Source organism: Chrysochloris asiatica, unplaced genomic scaffold (assembly GCF_000296735.1).
Source record: "Chrysochloris asiatica unplaced genomic scaffold, ChrAsi1.0 scaffold00025, whole genome shotgun sequence".
Classification (NCBI taxonomy): Eukaryota; Metazoa; Chordata; class Mammalia; order Afrosoricida; family Chrysochloridae; genus Chrysochloris; species Chrysochloris asiatica.
This window is the reverse complement of record NW_006408543.1, coordinates 18489150-18510192: the sequence shown is the minus strand read 5'-3', so window position 1 is coordinate 18510192 and position 21043 is coordinate 18489150. Positions and strand designations below refer to the sequence as shown.

The following is a 21043-nucleotide window of genomic DNA, read 5'->3' as shown; positions in this document are numbered from 1 at the left end:
TTTACTTTTTACAACATTGGTCTCATACAATGTTTGTCCTTTTGTGATTGACTAATTTCACTCAGCATAATGTCCTCCAAGTTCAATCATGTTGTGAGGTGTTTCACAGATTCATCGCTATTCTTCTGTGTTTTATAGTATTGCATTATGTGTTTATTTCAAAGTGTTCTTAACCATCCTTCTGTTGATGGGATTTACACTGTCTCCATCTTTTTAACATGTCTCTCATAGACAGCATACTGAAGGATCCTATTTTCTTATCCATTCTGCTCTCTATGTCTCTTGACTGGTATGCTGAAATCTAGTTACATTCAATGTAACTATCAATAGGTATGAATTGATTGCTGTCATTTTTCTGTGTGTGTGGTGCTGCTGGATTCTTTAGTCCACATAATTTTCTATGCTGAATTCATTTTGTGTGTGGGTTATCTTTCATTTTCATTCTGTTGTGTTGATGTTTACAAAGCTTTCTGATTTTCTTCCTTTTTATTTTATTTTATTTTTTTGATGTGCAGGGGTATTATTTTTTCTTCGCAATTACCCTATAATTTACTAATCTTTTCCCTGCTTAAAACATTCTCTTTTATCTTGAAATCTACTTGACTCCCTTGTCATTTGGAAGTTCTGTATCTACACTATTCCCTCTTTTTGCTTTGTAGTTGACTTCATTATACATTGGTATCGCTGGGAACCAGCAACCTTGCAGTTAGCAATTCAGTGCTTATCCTATAGTGCCACACCAGGAGTCTGGGTGAAGTAGTAATTACTTGTTTGTTTTGATTTATATTTTAATTTTTTAAGCTTTTTATTATGAATTGGGTGAAGGTTTACAGAGCAGATTAGTTTTCCATTCAACAATTCAGACACATTTTGTTTCATCTCATTGATTGCAATCCCCACAGTGTGACCTCACTCATCCCACTTCCTCCCTGTGTTTCCTGTTTCCAGCCCTCCTTCTTTCCTAACCCTTCTGGCTTTATCCTTGATGAAATGCTGCCCTTTTGACCGCAAATGGTTGGTTCTTCCCAGGTGTGTGCACGTTCCCAGTGTTACTGCTTCCCTTAGAGATGTGTCTGTTGCGTCAGTGAAAGTTGAGCCATGGGGATGAATTCATTTCCAGACCTGAACTCATGGGTTCATCTCCAGAGTTCCATCAGTCTCTATCCAACCTGCAAGACTGGTATTTCTTATGATTTTTAGTTTTGTTCCCAAAATTTCTCCCACTCTGCCTGAGACCTTCTAATGTGATCCCTTTCAGAGCAGGTAATGGTAGCAAAGCACCATTGAGTTCTGGTCTCTGGGTCATCTTCCATCTTCTTTTAAAGCTTCCTGCATTATTCACTATTTTGCCCATGTTGTTAAGTGCCATCAAGTTGTCACAGCGATCCTGTATAGGGTTTCCAAGGAGCAGCTGGTGGGTTTGAAATGCCAACCCTGTGGTTTGCAGTCCAGTGCTGGCCTTGTGGTTCAAACTGACCTTGCAGTCCAGTGCATTAACCCATAGCACCACACCAGGACTCCCAGGAGTCTCCTAGAACCCTTCAATATTACAACTCAAGGTTTGAATTTTTCTTCAGTTCTTCCCATTCGAGAAACTGCTGAGCATGTTCTTCCCCTTTGGTCTTTTAACTCCAGGTCTTTGCACATTTCATTATCATACTGGACTTTGTCTTCTCAAGCTTCATTTTGGAGTCGTCTTGTTCAGTTCTTTACACCATCATTTCTTCCAGTGGCGTTAGCTGCTCTAGGTTCAAAGAAAGTTTCAAAGTCTGTTCTGACATTCGTTTTGGTTCTTTCTTTCCTTTCTTCTTAATGACCTTTTGCTTTCATGTATGATGCTCTTGTTGTCATCCCATAACTCTCTGGTCTTCAGTTATTTGTATCTAATGCATCAAATCTGTACTTGAGATGGACTCTAAATTCAGGTGGAATATACTCAAGTTGTATTTTGGCTCTTGTAGACTTCTTTGGGAGTCCTAGTGTGGCGCTGAAGGATAAGTACTGGTTTGAACTGCAAGGTCAGCAGTTCAAACTCACCATGTGCTCCTCGGAAACCCCATAGAGAGTTGCTATGAATTGGAACCAACTCGATGGCACTTAACAACAACAGATTTCTTTTGATTTTCTTCAGCTTCAGTTTGAACTTGCATATGAACAATTGATGGTCTGCTACACAGTCAGCCCCTGGCCTTACTTTGACTGATGATACTGAGCTTCTCCATCATCTCTTTCCACTGACAGAGTCAATTTGACTCCTGTGTGTTCCATCTGGCAAGTCTCCCTTTATGTTGTTGAAAAAAGGTATTTACAGTGAATTTGCAAGTCATTGGTCTTGCAAAATTCTATCATACAATCTCCAGCATCATTTCTATCTCCTTTTTGTTTTCAACTTTATATCACCAGTAATTATTAGTGTATCTTGTTTGCATGTTTCATCAATTTTAGATTGTAGAAGTTGGTAGAATGCCTCAATTTCTTCATCATTGGTTTTAGTAGTCGGTGCATTTTGGCACAGTGGTAACAACAATGGGTATACACGTAACAACATCTGTGAGGATGGCTCAGGACTGGGCAGGGTTTCACTCTGTTGTACACAGGATCACTAAGAGTCAGAGCTGACTGAATGGCACCTAACAACAACAAAACAACAACAAATCTGAGTAATAGTCTTAACTGGTCTTCCTTGTACTGTTGTTAAATGCTATTGAGTCAGTTCTGACTTCTAGAACTTTTGTATAGGATTTCTGAGTCTTTAAACATTTGAGTCCTGGTGAGGCACTATGGGTTAATGTGCTGAACCACAAGGTTAGCGGTTCAAGCTCAGTTGCTCCTCGAAAACCCTATACACAGTCGCTATGGGTCAGAACTGATGACGGCATTTAATAACAACAGCAACAAATATGTTGCGGGAGCAGAAAGCCTTATTTTTCTCCTGCAGAGAGGCTGTGGACTCCAACACTGAGCTGTGGTTTGTCTTACAGTGTTTCTCCTACACCGCGCACGCTGGTGTTCCTATAGGTGATATTATCCTATCACAGACAGCATGGCACACTGCTGTGTTCAGTAAATGCCGGCTCTCTGGCCTCAGGGAATTGGGCAAGTCAGGCATTCTCAGCCCCACCACGAATGTGGAAAACTGAAGCGCACAGAACAAATGGCTGAAGCAAGGTCAAGCAGCCAGGGGTGAATAGGTTTCCAGAATACAGAAATGGGGACTGAAGGCGATATGTGGGCCTGTTAGCTTCTGCACAAGAGAGAGGGGACTAAATTCTCCTGAAGTAAAAAGAGCTATTTCTCCAGTTGTTGTTGCTGTTAAGTGCCGTCAAGTCAGTTCCAACTCATAGTTACCCCAAGGCTTTAGTGATCTTTGCGGAAGCAGAAAGCCTTGCTCCCGTGGAGTGGCTGGCAGGCTCAAACCACAGAACTTGTGGTTTACAGTCCAGTGCTTATTTTATAGAGCATTCCCCTCAAAATTTTTTAACATTTTAAAGAACGCAACATATTTATAATATTCTAGATTTAAATATATAAAAACATCTAAGGTTTTAAGTTTCCTGAAGGGAAGCTTCCATAGTCAAGTGGCAGAGGGACAGCCAGTGACAACACAGCTAACATTCACCATGCACCAAACATGTACTGGGAGGTACGTGAGTTATCTTGTTTATCTTTATAACAGTCTCACAGCAATTTGGGGGGCACGGAGAGGTTGAGTGACTTCCCCAAAGTTCCACAGCTAAGAGGAAGAAAGGCCTGAACCCCAACACTAGCAATCACGACACCGCTGCACTCTGCAGCCTCTCACTGGGTAAGGGGGCGCCTCGAGGGGAAACCAAGGCCAGAGAGTCCCCTTTCTGAAAAGTCACTGTCCTTTCAAAAACCAGCATCAGTGAACTACCCACCATGAGAGAAACTCAGAAAAATGGTCACATCAGAAACACAATGATCATGAAAAAACCCTCCAAAGGGTCCTCAAAAGTTCTCCCCCAATTTCATTCTTGCTGATGGATGAAGTTAGGAGCCAATACCAATAAATGCCATGCCCAAATCTCCTGGCAAACAGAAGGGTTTTTGCTGGCAAATGACTAGGGAATGAGGGGAGAGCCAGTGAACTTCTGTTTCTGCTCAGCAGATCAAATACAGGAACAAAATGTGGGATTTTCTACTTAAATGGACTATTGTTGTTGCTCAGTGCCAGAGAGTTGGTTCCAACTCATAGCCACCCTGTACAGGGTTTCCAAGGAGCAGCTGATGGGTTTGAACTAATTTCATTGGGCTGCCTACCCCAACAAAACCAGACACACTATCTGTGAAGGCTTGCCCTACTGTTTGCTATCTCCAATTCAGCATTAAGAGTCATCGAGACTTTTTTTAAAAAACATTTTTTAAGAGTTATCCTCTGCATACCACACACTTTTCTTGTCACAAAAAAATCCGTTGGATTTCCACTAATTCCAGTGGTTACTAAAGGAAGAGCATTTTCCTGTGACTTCTGATCCATCAACAGATAATTTCTTGAGCACCTACTTTGGTCAAAATACTTGTGTGGCTCATCCAGTTTTTCTCGTTGCTAACAGCTCAGCTTTTTGGATTCTGGGGAAGCCCAAAGTAGTTTCCCATGAAGGAAAACCCATACTGGAAAATCAGAGCTAGAAATCTGGAAGTCATCTACAAGAGATTTAAAGCTAGGCCAAAGTTGCTTCCTCAAGTTTCTAAGAGCTACGCTCACTTGGTCAAGTACTACTGAGTCTGTCTGTCCAGGTGTGGGCATCTGGATTTGTTTCGGATGGCTTGGGATAACAATGTGAGTAAGCATCTCCTTGATGGTCGAGTGGGGGGCGGTTACTGAACGCATAGAACAGGAAGTGCACCCAGATTTGACAATTCCTACCTCACTGGGGTGGCACTGTGGGCTAATGCGTCACACTGCAAAGTCATTTGAACTGCAAGGTTGGTGGTTCAAGCTCACCAGCTGCTCCTTGGAAACCCTATAAGGGGCCGCTAGGGGTCAGAATCGATCGACAGCACTTAACAACAACAACAACCTCCCTGGAGACCCACCTAACAGATAAACTTCCTTTCTTGAAGCCAGGAGAAAGCAGCCCCCACATGAACGAACTAGACAAAACAGCAAGGGAAGCCGCAAAAGAAGAGTCCTCAGTGGCAAGGCCCATCGGCGGCTGGGTGAGCAACTTCTCCACTCCAGGGACTGGTCATGGAGGCAGAAAGTGAAAATAATGTGTGGTCAGGCCCCTAAAGAACCTACCACACACTCTGGAAAACCACAACAGGAGAGAGAACTCCTCCTCACGGCAGCCTTCTGATGGGACAGACAGCATGCTGGCGAGACAACCAAGCCTCTTCTTGGGTTCCAAGACATTATATTGAGAATGCATTCTGCTTTAAGGCAGATCAACCCCTACCCCAACATTCTCATCCACCTTTTCCTCTCTTGTGATTCTTCTCACCCCACTATCCCTGCCCCTGAAAAGGTGACTCTGCCCCTCACCTTGCGCACCAAAAGACACAAGAACCTTTTAGGAAGTTAAAAACGGCGTCAGTCTGTACGGCTCCAAATTAGAAAAACTAGCAGGATTTTAGTAGTTAGTTCCTCTCTATTCCAAAGGACCCATGGTGGCGCAGTAGTTAAGAGCTTTGTTGCTAAGCAAAAGGTCCGTGGTTCAAACCCACCAATTGCTTTGGGGAAAAAGATCTGCAAAGATCACAGCCCTGTGGGGAGTTCCCCTCTGCCGCTCGGGTCTCTAGTGAGTTGGAATCAACTCAATGGCAATGAATTTGGTTTTCTGGGTTCTCTAGGATCAGCACTGAACTGTAAACCACAAAGTCAGCAGTTCAAACCCACCAGCTGCTCCTTGGAAACCCTATACAGGGTTGCTATGAGATGAAACCACTCAACAGCACTTAACAACAACAATAACACTAATTCTTAAGAAAACGGAGAACTGAGAAAGCTGATGGAAAACAAAATTTCGGATCATTTTCCAAGTCTCATAACATGTCTGTTCATTTCAAACAGTCACACAAGAGACATCGCTGGGTCTGAGGGGAAAATCAGGCCTTGATTAGAACTCCGGGAAACAGCTGGGCAGAGACTGCTAAGAGCTATTGTTATTAATAATAAGTGACATTTTCCAATATGTTCCGGAATCCGGGCTACGTGCCTTTATTTGCATGACTTTATATAATCCCTTCCCAGCCGCTCTGCAGCAGAAAGAGGTGACTGTCTATTTCCATACAATTACAGTCTACGAAATCCTGTGGGACAGTTCTACTCTGTCCTACAGGGTGGCTCTGAGTCAGAAACAGCAACAGGTACGTAATCCCCACAAGAACTCCAGGAAGTAGAAGTTATTGTTGGGCCCTTTTTAGAGATGGGAAGACAAACAAAGAGAGGGAAGGAACTTGGTCAAAAGACAGGAATCCTTCTAAGCAGACAGGTGGCCCATGCCACCCAGGCCCCATCCAGCTCCAGTACCCTCTGCCTGGGCGTGCGGGAGTGTGAGCTCAGAATCTGATGTTCACTTGGTCTCGGCTGGTTTCCACTGCTCACACCACTAGCAAACCATAGACAAGTGGGAGGAAGCCTCCTCAGAGGTTATTGAAGGATCCACAGGCTCTTTCATACAGGTTAGCTGGGAGTGCCCAGAAGATTGTTACCCTACCTGCCAAGGTGGTGGTGGTGGTGGTTATGTGCCGTGGAGTCGGTTCCGACTCATCGCAACCCTGTGCAGGGTTTCTGAGGCTGTAAATCTTTACAGGAGCAGAAAGCCTCATCTTTTTCCTGCAGAACAGCTGGTAGTTTTGAACTGCTGACCCTGAGGTTAACAGCCCAATTCATAACCACTATGCTACCAGAGCTCCTTAACCTTCAAAACCCCAAGGAGCAGTTTGGGCATCTTGTCCAGGCCAATACAAAGGAAACCTGGCCCATTTTATTTAGGAAGAAGAGGAGGAAATGCATGGGTGTACACAGAGTCCTGCACCTCAGGGGATGTGAAGACACTTCACAAACACTGACCATCTGTCTGTACCGGGTGACATTGTCCCCATCACCTGAAAGAAAAGCAGTCATGCGTGCACCCAAAGGCAGGCAAGCTGAAGGCTCTTCACAAGTGGACCAAATAGCCTATAACCTGAGTTGAAGTAAAAAACTTTTTTTAAAAGTTCTGGTGGAATAAACAGAATAAAGTCGTGAAGCTGACTTACCCTTTCTATCTCCTGGAGATACAGTAGTGCAATGTCCCCCGCCTTCTCATAGCAGGTGATGACATCCTGTTCCCGGTCCACGTGGAGGTTACTGGTAGAAGAGGAAATAGGCAACTTCTCTAAACAAAGTCCTACAAAATATGAGACACAAAAACTGAGTAAGTTCTCTTTCATGGGGCTTGACTTTTAACAGTGCCAGAAAATGGTCCCAGGATGTCATGTTGTCACTGTTGTTGTTAAGTTCCACTGAGTCGGTTCCAACTTAGAGTGACCCTATACAGGGTATCTCAGGGCAGCTGGTAGCTTTGAACTGCCAACCTTGCAGTTCAAACTGACCTTGTGGCCCAGTTCTTATCCTACAGTGCCACACCAGGACTCCACAGGCTGTCAGAAAAGCAGATTCTCCAGGCTCACTCTTTTGGGACAAGAGAGAACATTAAGGTGAGGACCCAAAAAAAATATACAAAAAGTTCTGCAAGAAAGAAATCCTTAACTATACAGACAGCTCCATTTGACTTTGATATCTGAATTGAGAACCTGACCAGGTACTTCATCATGACCTCACTGAAACCTAATTTTTCATTCAAATATGTCCCAAAGTCTTAAAGAATTTAAAAAGTACGGAAAGCTAGGCTCACAACAAAATACTAGCTAAAGGAATATCTTCTACCCCAAAGTCTACACCTAACCTATAAGAATTGTTAAATGCTCTGAAGTCTCAGGTACCAGGAAAATCTTTCAACAGTAGGTCAGCAATCCACCTTGGAATTCTGGAGGAACAAAAATACAGACCAACTCTTAGTTCTGGGACAAGGCAACACCAGGAACCTATTTGGAGATGGAGAATGGAGATGGAGGAGATAATGCTTTGTGAAGAGAGATTTCAGAGCTGGGGCAGAGGAACCCATGAAAGTTCTAGGAAAACAGAAATGCCGATAGCCTCTGTGGCCCGGCTCCCACACTAACCTCTGTCCCTGATGTTAGCAACTGGCCTGGAACAGGTAAGGCCCAGGGTCTCCACCTACAAAGGGAGGCAGAGAAAGTCCCCTGTGACATATGTACACACACATTACATACACCACTCCAGGTCAGCGTGTGAGAGAAGGTTGGATACTAACAGAAAAAAGGATATCAAATGAAAGGGGATGGAGAGATCCTGGAGTCCTCATGTGGCGCTGCAGGAAAAACACTCGACCATAATGTCGGCTTGAACTGCAAGGATGGCGGTGCAAACTCATCCTCTGCTCCTCGGAAACCCTATAGAGGGTTGCTATGAGTCAGAACAAACTCCATGTCATGTAACAACAACAGAGAGACCCCCATTCATTTTATAGAAGAAGACACTGCGACCTGACTAGGGCCAAAATCTCAGTTAGTGAGAGAACAGAGGCCAGAACCAGATCTCCAGGCTCCCAGACAGCACCCATCAAGCTGATGGCTGATTTCTGTGGTAACCACCACCAGAGAAAGATGATCTGGCATAGTAGGCATTTGAAAATGACCCCAGAATCATGTACATCCCTTTGAGAAGGGTCCCAGGAAGTTGCTCTTTGCATTGATAGTCCCTCTAGGCTAGGGGTGGGGTCCATCCACGGTATGGATACACGGCTTACTGTTATTCATAAGTTGATAAACACTCGGGTTGTTTCTACTTTTTGACTATTATGAATAAAACATCTCTGAAATTCATGTGTAATTCTTTGTATGATGTATATCTTCAATTTCTTTGATGGATTCTGAATGGAATTGTTTTGTCAGATGGTAAATTTATTGTTTACTTTTGATGACACTGCCAAATGATGTTTTTTAAGCTGCTGTACTTTTTTACATTCCTACCAGTGAAGTCTGAGAACCGCAAGGTCAGCAGTTCGAAACTACCAGCTGCTCCACGGGAGAAAGATGAGGCTTTCTGCTCCCATAAAGATTTACAGCCTCGGAAACCCTGTTCAGGGTCGCTAAGTATCGGAACCGACCCGACAGCACTCAACAACAACAACCAGTGAAATATGGTGTGGCGCTGTGGGGTAATGCACCAGACTGCAAAGTCAGTTTGAGCTACAAGTTTGGCGGTTCAAGCTCACCAGCTACTCCCTGGAAACACTACACAGGGTCGCTATGGGTCGGAAACGACTCGATGGCACTTAACAACAACAACCAGTGAAGTATGAGGATTCCAGTTTCTTCACATACTTACTAACACTTCCCATTGCCTGGCTCTTTTATTACAGTGCTCCTAGCGAGTGTGAAGAGGTATCTCTTTGTTGTTTTGAGTCCCGTTTCCAAAATGAGTAATGATACCATCCTTTCAAGTCCTTGTTTGCTATCCATCTATCTTCTCTGATGAAATATCTATCTATTAAAATCTTTTGTCCATGTTTTATTGGATCATTTTTCTTATTACTAAGTTTTGAGCGATCTCTATATATATGTCCTGGATACAAGATCTCTATCATATAAATAATTTGAAAAGATTTTCTTTATCCGTGGTTTATTGGGGGTTTTTGTCTTCTTATCATGTCTTCTGAAAAAATGAGATGTTTTCATCATTGATAAATGATGAAAGTCCATTTATCAATGTTTTCTTTTCTGGACTGGGCTTTTAGTTTCATATCTAAGAAATCTTTACTTACCCCAAAGTCACAAGGATTTGCTCCTGTTTTCTTCTGGAATTTTTATAGGTCTATGATCCATTTTGACATATTTCCATCTACACTGCAAGGTATAGACCAGTGTTTACTTCTTTGCAAATAGATATCCAATTGTGCCAGCACCACTTATTACAAGGTTTCCTTCTCTACGGAATGGCCTTGTACTTATGTGAAAAATCAGACAGGCATATACAGATGGATCGATCCAGATACACTATCCTGTTCCAAGGAGTCCTGTGACACTGTAGGATAAGCACTGGATTCCTAACTGCAGGTTGACCGCTAAAACCTACCAGCTGCTCCTAAGAATCCAATCCAACTTGATGACGCTTAACAACAACAATCTTGTTCCAATTATTTATTGTTGTTGTTGTTAGTTGCCACTGAGTCGGCACTAACTCATAGCAACACTATGCACAATAGAATGAAACCCTGCCTGGTCCTGGGCCAACCTCACAATTGTTGCTACACCTGAGCCTGTCGCTGCCGACACTGTGCCAATTCATCTCGTTAGAGGTCTTCCTCTTTTTCGCTGACCCTCTAATTTACTAAGTATGATGTCCTTCTCCAGGGACTTGTTCCTCCTAACAATTTGTCTGATGTATGAGAGACAAAGTCTGGCCAGCCTGGCTTCTGAGAAACACTCTGGCTGTACTTCTTCCAATACATATTGGTTTGTTCTTCTTGCAATCCATGGTACTTTAAATATTTAATATCAAACACCATAACTTACATGAATCAATTGTTCTACAATCTTATTTATTCATTGTCAAACTTTCACATGTATTTGAGACTATTGAAAAGACATTGAAAATGGCTTGGGTCAGGTCCACCTTAGTCATCAAACTGACATCTTTGCTCTTGAACACTTTAAAGAGATCTTGTGCAGACTTGCCTAATGCAATCTGTGACAACTTCATTTTTCTCCCCATTTAAATGTTATTTACTAGTCCAGTTGTGAGGATTTTTGCTTTCTTTACATTAAAGTGCAACCCAAAACGAAGGCTGTGGTCTTGGATCTTCATCAGTATTTTAAGTTCTCTTTGCTTCCAACAAGCAAAGTTGTGTCATCTGCATAACAGATTAATGAGTCTTCCTCCAATCCTGATGCCACATTTTTCTTCATATAATCCAGTTTCTCAGATTATTTGCTCAGTATACAGACTGAATAAGTATGGTGAAAGAACACAACCCTGGCGCACACTTTTCCTAATTTTAAACCATTTGGTATGGCCTTGTTCTAACAATTGCCTCTTGGTCTACATACAAGTTCCTCATGAGCACAATTAAATGTTCCACAATATTCGTTCTCCACAGTGTTGTCCACAGCTGGTCATGATTCACACAATCAAAGGCCTTCACACAGTCAATAAAGCACAGGTAAACATCTTTCTGGTATTCTCTGCTTTCAGCAAAGATCTATCTGACGTCAGCAATACCATTCCTTGTTCCATGTCCTCTTCTGAATCCAGCTTGAACCTCAGACAGTTCCTTGTCAATGTACTATTGCAGCCGTTTTTGAAGTATCTATAGTAAAATTTTACTTGCATGCGATATTAATGATATTGTTTGATGATTTCTGCATTCCATTGTGTCATCTGTCACTGGAATGGTCCCAAGTACGTATCTCTTCCAATCAGTTCACTGGATAGCTGTCATCCAAATTTCTTGGCATAGATGAGTAAGTGCCCACAGAGCTGTATCAGTTTGTTGAAAGATTTCAATTTGGATTCCATCAATTCCAAAGCCTTGTTCTTTGCCAATGCCTTCAGTGCATCTTGTACTTCCTTCTTCAGGATCAGTGGTTTTTGATTATATGTTACCTCTTGAAATGGTTGAACATCGACCTTTTGTTTTTTGTCACAGTGATTCTGTGGATTCCTTCCATCTTCTTTTAATGCTTCTGCGTCATTCAATATTTGGCCATAGAATCCTTCAATATTGGAAGTCTAGTCTTCAATTTTTTCTTCAGTTCCCTCAGCTTGAGAAATGCTGCGTGGTTTTTTCCCTTTAGTTTTCTAACTTTAAGTCTTTGCACATTTCATTATAATATTTGACTTTGTTGTCTAGAGCAGCCGTTTGAAATGTTTCAGTTCAGCTCTTTTACTTCACTTCTTCCATTTTTTTTTTTTTAGCATCTCTACACTGGAGAGAGGAAGTTTCAGGGTGTCTTCTGACATCCATTTTGGTCTTTTCCTCATTTCTTGTCTTCTTAATAACCTTCTGCTTACATCCTGTATGATGTTTTTGTTGTCATCCCACAACTCTTTTGGTCATTAGTGTCTAATTTATCAAATATGTTCTTGAAAATTATCTCTAAATTCAGGTGGAATCTGTTCAAGGCCATTTTTTGTCTCTCATGGATTTAATTTTCTTCAGCTTCAGCATGAAGTTGAATATGAGCAATTGATGGTCTGTTCCACAGTCTGTCTTGTTTTCACTGGTGATATGGAGCTTTTCAACCTTCTCTTTCCACAGATATAGTCAATTTGATTTCTGTGTATTCCATCTGGTGAGGTCCATGTGTAGGGTCATCTTTTATGTGGTTGTAAAAAGATACTGCAATGAAGAAATCTTGAAAAATTATATCACGTGATCTCCAGCATCATTTCTATCACCAATGCCATATTTTCCAACAACTGATCCTCATTGTTTCCAGCCTTTGCATTCCAACACCAGTAATTATCAATATACCTTGGCTGCATGTTTGATCAATTTCATACTGAAAAAGTTAGTAGAATTCTTCAATTTCATCATCACTGGCTTTAGTGGTTGGTGTGTAAATTTGGGTAATAGTTGTATTAACTGGTTTTTCTTTTAGTAATAAGGATATTATCCTATCACAGACAGCACTGTACTTCAGGATAGATCTTGAAATGTTTGTTTTGATGAAACATGCAACTCAATATCTCTTCAATTTGACATTCCAGGGATAACAAACCATATGACTGTCAGATTCAAAATGGCCAATATCACTCCATTTCAGCTCACTAAATTCTTAGGATAGCGATGCTTATACATTCCATTTCATTTCTGACAATTTCCAATTTTTCTAGATTCATACTTCATACATTCCATGTTCCAATTACTAATGGATGTTTACAGCTGTTTCTCCTCATTTTGAGTTGTGTCCCATCAGCAAATGGAGGTTCCGAAAGCTTCACTCCATTTGAGTCATTATGGTCAACTCTACTTTGAGGAGGCAGCTTTTTCTCTCAGTCATATTTTGATGGCCTTCCAACCTGAGGGATTCACCTTTGATACTATAGCTGACAAGATTCTGGTGCTCTTTATCATGTTTCAATATTCAATATTCTGGTGCTAGATGACAGTGGTCCTCTGCTATTCATGAGGTTTTCAGTGACTAAATATCAGGAAGCTGTCCATTTCTCCTTCTTCCTAATCTATCTTAGTCTGGAAGCTAAGCTTAAACCGGTCCACCACGAGCTGCTGGTATTTAAAATACTGGTGGCATAGCTTCCAGAATCCCAGCAACACACAGGCCACCACAGTATGACAAACTGCCAAGTGGTGGTTTAATCAAATTCTACAATCTCAGCATTCTGCCACAGCCGTGGGCCAATCTGAGATTCTCACCAAACCATCCAGCTGCTAGTAGCGACAGGTGGTATGTACAAAGGGTAGAGACTTAATCACCACAAGCTTATGAGCCGCACTTACTGGGAATTACTCGTTCATGAGGAATAATTGCAATCTCCCGACCCCTATTACCAATGGGGTTCAACGGGTTAAATGTGCCTGCCAGTGTCGGGCTAGGCACACGCTGAGCCAGTCAGTGTAGCACGCATGCAGCCCACATATCTAAGGGCATCAAAGACCTGGCATTGCTCAATCTTGAATGGCTGAACGCCACCTGACCCTGTATAGTTATGCCAACACCACATGGTATCTTTATAACAAGTCTCAAAAGTAGTATTAGAACCACATCCAGATCACCAGAGATGAGGAATCTCCACTTGAAAGGACGAGCTGACCAGCCTGGAGTGGTGAAAAGAACAAAAGATACTTATCGAATGAAAGACCTACAGGAAAAATACGAAACAATGGAGGCAGATGGACTGTTACTACAGGAACAAATGGGTCACTTCCCTAGGAGACACTGGGGCAGTTGGTCGGCTCCTACCAACGCAGGCCCCCTTCCAAGACTGAGACTCGGTGGAAATGCACGCTCGGATTGGTGACCACACGCATCACCGATGGGGAGAAATGGGGTAAAGGCAGCAAATTCAGTGGGCTTCTGTGGACCCGGTTGGGGACCTGGTTGGCAAGCAGTATGAGGAGACCTGAAGACTCCTGGGCCCAGAGTCAGTGGCGTGGCCACGGAGGATTCAAGTGGAGAATGGAGCTGCCGGCTGATGGGAAGAGAGGGCATGTGCACAAGAACACCCACACTTGTAGATAGTACCCACGTGACCGGGACCAGATGACTGGATGAACAGAGCTCAACCAGGAGAAGAAAGAAAGGGGGGAAGGGGGGTAGATTGAGCTGATTCAATCTGATGAACTTGACCTATACCTACGAATGCAGTGACTCAAAAGAGGCAACAAATCCTTATAGCAAGAAACATTCCCACCCCCTCCACCTCCACACACAACAGAGATGGGCAACTTTGACATTGGATCAAATGGGGAGGGGGGGGGGACTACAAAGGCAAGAAGTGACTGGCTTACAAGCTTTCAAGAGGGAAACTAGAGCTAGGGGGCATGGAGGAAGGCAGAATCACCAGTGAGTACTATCCAATCTGTCTAGGTGCAGCTGATGAAATGAAATACAGATGGGTTACTCGCGATACTGTAGTGAATAATGGTTATCAAGATGGATTGTGAGGGTTGGAAATGCAAAGGTAGACGTTTTGTAGCAAGGAAGGGAGTGATTATTTCTCCAGTCTAGGAGTGGAGGTCTCTGAGACCATCAACGGAGAAGAGCTGAGGGCGGGACCCTACCCAGAGAAGCAGGGATGCCTGAGATGGAGACAGAGACGATGACGTGGAGTGATGAAGTGGCTGGGGACTTTGGATCCAGAGAGGGAGAGGGACTGTGGGTTGAAGACTGGAGGGGGGGAGGGGGGAAGTATACATGACGGGTTTCTAGGATATATACCCTTTGGTCGGAAGATGATGCATGGAGGGGATTGGAACCATGGCAATGAAATGATATACGATGGAATAAATGTAAAACTAAAGTTCTCTCATGTAAACTATCATATAATTCACAATAAAACATTTATTACAAGAAAAAGTATTAGATCACAAACTTTTCTGGTTTTTCAATTATGTTGGCTATTGTAGGTCCTTTACAATTCTACACAAAATCTGCTTGTCAATTTCTACTAAAAAGTAAATAAATAAAAACAAAACTTTGCTAAGACTGTGTTGAATCTGTAGACCAATTTAGGGAGAACTGGTGTGGGCTACTGGCTAATGCGCTGGACTGCAAAGTCGTTTGAACCTCAAGGTCGGCAGTTCAAACTCAACAGATCCTCCTCGGAAACCCTATACAGGGTCGCTATGGGTCAGAACCAACTCGACAGCACTTAACATCTTAATAATACTGATGTTCTGCCCATGAACACTATTAAGTATATGCACGTCTTCTTTAATGACTCTATGAAAGGGTTCTGTAATTTTCACTGAACAGGCTTTGTAAATCTTTTCTTAGTACAATGTTCCTCCTTATATAGTTTATATTTATTGTGCCACTGTGAACATTATTTTTTATTTTAATTTACCACTGTTCATTGCTAGACTATGGAAATACAATAGATTTCTGGATATTGATCTTGTATCTTGCAACCTTGCTAATTTACCTTCTAGCACTACTGCTGTTTACATGGATGCCATTAACTTTTCTTCAGAGATAATTGTGTTACCTGCAAATAAGAACAGTTTCACTTCCTCCTTTCCAACTGGGAAGTTTTTTATTTCCGTTTATTGTCTTATTACACTGGCAAGAAATTACAGTATAACATTAAGGTAAGAGCAGACATCCTAATTCTTGATTTTGGAGACAAGCACTCAGTCTCACCACTGACTATGATGTTCACTGTTTCATAGATTTCATAGATAACCTTTCTCAAAGTGACCTTCTCTTCTATATTGATTTTGCTCAGAGTTGTATCAAGAATGGATGCTTGTGGTGGTGGTGTGCCGTGGAGTCGGTTCTGACTCATAGCGACCCTGCACAGGGTTTCTGAGGCTGTAAATCTTTATGGGAGCAGAAAGCCTCATCTTTCTCCCGTGGAACAGCTGGTAGTTTTGAACTGCTAACCTTGAAGTTCACAGCCCGATTTATAACCACTACGCTACCAGAACTCCTTAGGTTGTGTTTTTATTTCCATTTAATTCACAATATTTTCTAACTTCCATTTTTTGTTTCTTCTTTAGAAATGCATTATTGATTTTCCAAATGTATGGGGAATTTCCAGAGGTCTTTTGTTACTGATTTCTAAATTAATTCCATTAGAGTCTAGTAAAGGGCCAAAGAAAGGACTGGCCTTGAATGTCTCCTGGAAGATAACCTCTGGGGAGTGTGGTGGCTCCACAGGATAACTTCCACAAGGTCAGTGGTTCAAGCCCACCAGCTGCTCCATGAAAGAAAGAGGAAGCTTTTACTTGTTGACTTATTAGCTAAAACTTTTTATTATGTTAGCGGTTGCTTTAGGGTTTATGTTGTTGTCATTGTATGCTATTGAATGGGTTCCAACTCATAGTGACTCTGTACAGGGTTTCCAAAGAGTGGCTGGTGGATTTGAACCGCCAACCTTGTGGTTCGCAGTCCGGTGCTTAATATACTTCACTAACATCACCATCAGCTTATCGTAATATTATACCACTTCATATATAAGACCTTTACATTTGAATATTTCCACTTCTCCCCTCTCTGCCTTTACAGTATATACTTCACCTGTAAATATGCTAACACTGCTTGTTGTTAGGGGCCGCCCTACTTTGGTTCCAACTCAAAGTGACCGTGTGTACAACAAAACAAAATGCCCCCTGATCCTATGACATCCTCAGAATCACTGTCATGCCTGAGTCCGCTAGGACACCTGAGTCCGCTGGGATAGTCACTGAGTCAATCCATGTTTTAGTTTTGTTTAAAACGTCAATCATCTCTTAAAGACATTTCAATAATAAGGAGAACTCTCATGTTCACCAACATAGTTATCAATTTCAAAGCTCTGTTTCTTTGTGCAGACTCACAGTTCCTGCTGGTATCATTTTCATTACCTGAAGGAGTTCCTTTGACATGTCTTATAGCAAACTTCTGCTGATTTCTTTTGGCTGTTACGTGTCTGAAAAAGTCTTTATGTCGTCTTCATTTTTAAAATATTTTCACTGATTAAGAAATTCAGGATTAACATTTTTTTCTTCTCTTTTGGAGTACTCTAGAGATACTGCTCACTTGCCTGGATTTTGACAATTCATCTGTGAATTGTCACACACTATAAGACTACGTCTGCTGTCATCTTTATCTGTTTCTTTGTATGTAATGTATCCTTTTTTCCTCTCTCTGGCTGCTTTTAAGATTTTCTCTTTATCACTGGTTGTGAACAATTTGGACGGTTAGTGCTTCGGTGCAGTTCTCTTGAGGTTTCCTGTGCTTTGGGTTCATTGCACTTTTCTTGGGTCTGAGAGTTTATTGTCTCCATCAAATCTGAAAAATGTCAGCCACTATTTCTTCAAATATTTGTTATGTCATCCACCTTCTGGGACTCCAACAACACACAAATCAGGCCACTGAGACTGTCCCACAGCTCAGTGATACCTTTTCGATTGTTAATGTATTTTTCTTTTCACTTCACATTTCATGTTGGTTAGTTTCTATGGCTGTCGCTTCAGGTTCACTCGTCTTGTGTCAGCAATACCTAATCTACCATTAAACCCACTCAGCATTTTCTACTCAGTGAGTTTGTAATCTCTGGAAATTTGGTTTGGGTCTCTTTTTATCTCCCACATTTCCACTTACCTTTGTGAACAGAGGGATACAGTTATAATAACTGTTTTAATTGCCTTCCAGCTACAGTCAAGCTTGTATAAGCACTTACAAAACTCAGAGAGCAAGCTCTCCCTAGTGAGAACTCTGCTAGAATCTCCTGACCTTTTCCTCTAGAAGAGGACAGAAGACAACTGAACAAATTCATCATTTGTTCTGGAAGGACAGTTCTAGACCCATTCAAAAGCTCGTGCTCATTAGGGCTTCTTACATGTGCTTTAAGTGATCGCTGATGCAAAATTAACATCCCTAGATGTCAACAAAAAGAGATCATTTCATAATCTACCCTCTGCTTATATAACAAGCAACCAAATAACATACAGGTTGGTATCGGAGATTTAATATAAAGAAAACAAAGACTTCCATAGTGTCAAAGGGTCAGAAAAACCTCCTGGGTCCATCCTTGGCGCTTTGTACCACAGCAGGTTCAGCTCTGGCCATTGGTTTTCATGAAGCGGACCAAGGCCATTTAAGAAAGTAAGGCCAAACCCATTCAACAGTCTGAACATCAAATTTAATTGAATGCTATCCTCGGGATGCCGCCATGTCTATACATGACTAGTCAGAATGCTTAAGCCCGTTATATAACTTAGCCTTCCACTGTGAGAAGAGCCTGGTGTTTGGGTGGATCCGGGCTCTAACTAGGCAGGCCTGCGTTGGCAAACAGGTTCCTAGTTAAGAGTCCATTCTTACACAGGACCCCCTTTATAGGAAGTCTAGTGCCTTTTCTTCTCCCAAATACTATGACACGCATCCCATGATGTCTTGATTTGCACAATGAATTCACGGCTATGTGGCACAGTTCCAGAATATTTCTGTCAAAAGCTGTTTATAGGCCCTCTGGACTGCCTATAAATTTTCCAGTGTCTGGGATCAAATCAACACCGTCTGGAAAGCTGAGTCCTGAGGCTATGGCCCCAAGTGGTTCCCATTACAACACCAGACGACGCCTTCTCACCTCACTCTTAATGCTTTCAGTTACTCCCCCTCCCACCCACCACCCATCCCCATAAAAACACATGACACACAGTAGAAATCAGACCTGGCAGACAGTTGGTACAACAGAAACGGCAGGTAAATATCCCAATAGAATCTGCATCGTTAAAGCCAGAGCCGTGTACAAAGAATGGATGTGAAACACTTCAGACCAAGCAGCAAGCTCCGCTTTAAAAACATGGGTAAGGCAAGTGGCAGACTATGAGTCATGATCTGAAGAATGCCAAGCAGCCACTGGACCCAAAATGTCTCTCTCTGCCATAAGAGGGGTGCCCACCACTAGATTCACTTCTAAAAGGTCTTTTCCTATTGATGATAAGGATCAGCACTGGACAGAGAACCACAAGGTGAACAGTTCAAACCCACTAGCTGCTCCTTGGAAACCCTATACACAGTCACTATGAGTCGAAACCCACCCGATAGCACGTCACAACAATTTCAACAATGATAATAAGGAGTCCTGGGGTAATGCTGTAGAACAAGCACGACTGTTAACTGCAGGGTTGGCGGTTCAAGCCCACCAGTAGCTCCTCGGAAACCCTATATAGGGTCAATATGAATCAGAAGCAACTTGATGCCACTTACCAACAATGATAATGAAATCATTTGGGTCACATTTGACTACTTTCAAAGCTCTTCTACATGGACTACAGGTACTTGCCTCCTCCCAACCTTACGTAAAAACGAAACCGAGTCTATGAGACGAAGTTAAGAGACTTGCCCGGGATCTCTGCCAGAGCCACAGCGAGAAAGTATTGGGGAATTATCAGCAGAAGAAATTGTATCCTGCTTTAGGTGATATTCTAGGAGAGGAGAGAGAACTGTAGGTGCACAGGCTCTATACAGAGGCCTGTAGGCCAGTGGGACCTCACACTGGGGTGGGCTGCTGGGTGGCCGAGGAGTAGGCTGTGGACCCTAGACACTCCAAGAAGCTCAGAGAGAGGTAACAAGTATGCCCGGCCCCCTGAGCTCTTCTATTTAGGTGTGCGTCACACAACACAGTGTGGCACACTGACTCCCCACCCCTCGTTTTCTTCCACATCAAGGTTTTATGACCTCTGCCAGGGAGATCCATTCCCACCCCCTGGAGGTTTAGTTGAGGGAAAGAGCGATTCAGCACACTACCACGAGATCCACACCAACCAAGTTTGTTCATGTCTATCTAAATTTGAGACCTCTCAGCTGGGAGTCTTCTGTAGGTATGTGATACTGAACAGTTTCAATAAAAATAAAGATCTATTTATCAAGGTCCTACTCAGCACCCAGTAATATGCCTGGGGATTGACCTCCACCACATCTAATCCCCAGAGCCACCCTGTAAAGAAGTGTTATCAGAACCATGTACATAGGACAGGTCATATGGCCTTTTGTTGTTAAGGGCGGTCAAGTTGGTTCCAACCCATAGCGACCCTGTATAAGGTTTCCAAGCAGTAGCTGGTGAACTAGAACCACCGACCTTGTAGTTCAAATGGCTCTGCAGTCTGGCGCATTAACCCACAGTGTAAATGATAAAGCCAGGTGTTGACCCTGGTCTAAGTAACCGCAGAGCCTGCTCACAATGTCCTGTCTTCACTGAGAACTGATCTCAGCATATTCAATGCCCGATGATGGTCATGCCAACAAAACTGAGTTTCTCATTGTAGAGACCTGGAACTCAAAGTGCAGTCTCTCTCTCTCTCTCTCTGTCTTAAAACACTATGCAACACAAGAAAAGGCTCTAAGATGTAATCATATAAACTGTGTATACCACCAGTAGACATTGTTTCCTTGGCTATATAACCCACATCGCTGGAAGCCAGGCCAAGACAAGTACACCCTGAAGTTTTGCTGTAATATGACCTACAGAAGAATTTATAACTAGAAGTACCAGAAAAACTACCACAATATTGTGTATCTGCTAATCAGTACATGGGACCCACTTCAAAGGGAGTAAGACAATTTCCAGGAATCTCAATTTTCAAGACTGAAAAGAAACTCAGGAAAAGAGATTTGAGACACTCAAACCCAAGTCCTGGCAAAGGCTGCTGGTCTCACCTGTAGAATGGCCAGCACCCACAGGGGTCGGATGTCCTCAGTCCAGTGGAAGGGCAGGTACTCTTCTAGGTTGTGGAGAGAAGGTGGCCAATGGAAACTACCAAAAAGGGGGGGGGGGGGGGGG

General features: G+C 42.6%; 1 protein-coding gene across 1 annotated transcript in view; it reads right to left on the bottom strand.

Annotated features, from left to right (window-relative positions):
- Positions 1-21043, bottom strand: part of TTC7B (tetratricopeptide repeat domain 7B) — a 345238-nt gene that overhangs the window by 275750 nt on the left and 48445 nt on the right. The window contains exon 4 of the mRNA XM_006839635.1: positions 7225-7355. Within this exon, the coding sequence (XP_006839698.1) occupies positions 7225-7355 (131 nt within the window). The remainder of the gene's footprint in view (positions 1-7224; positions 7356-21043) is intronic.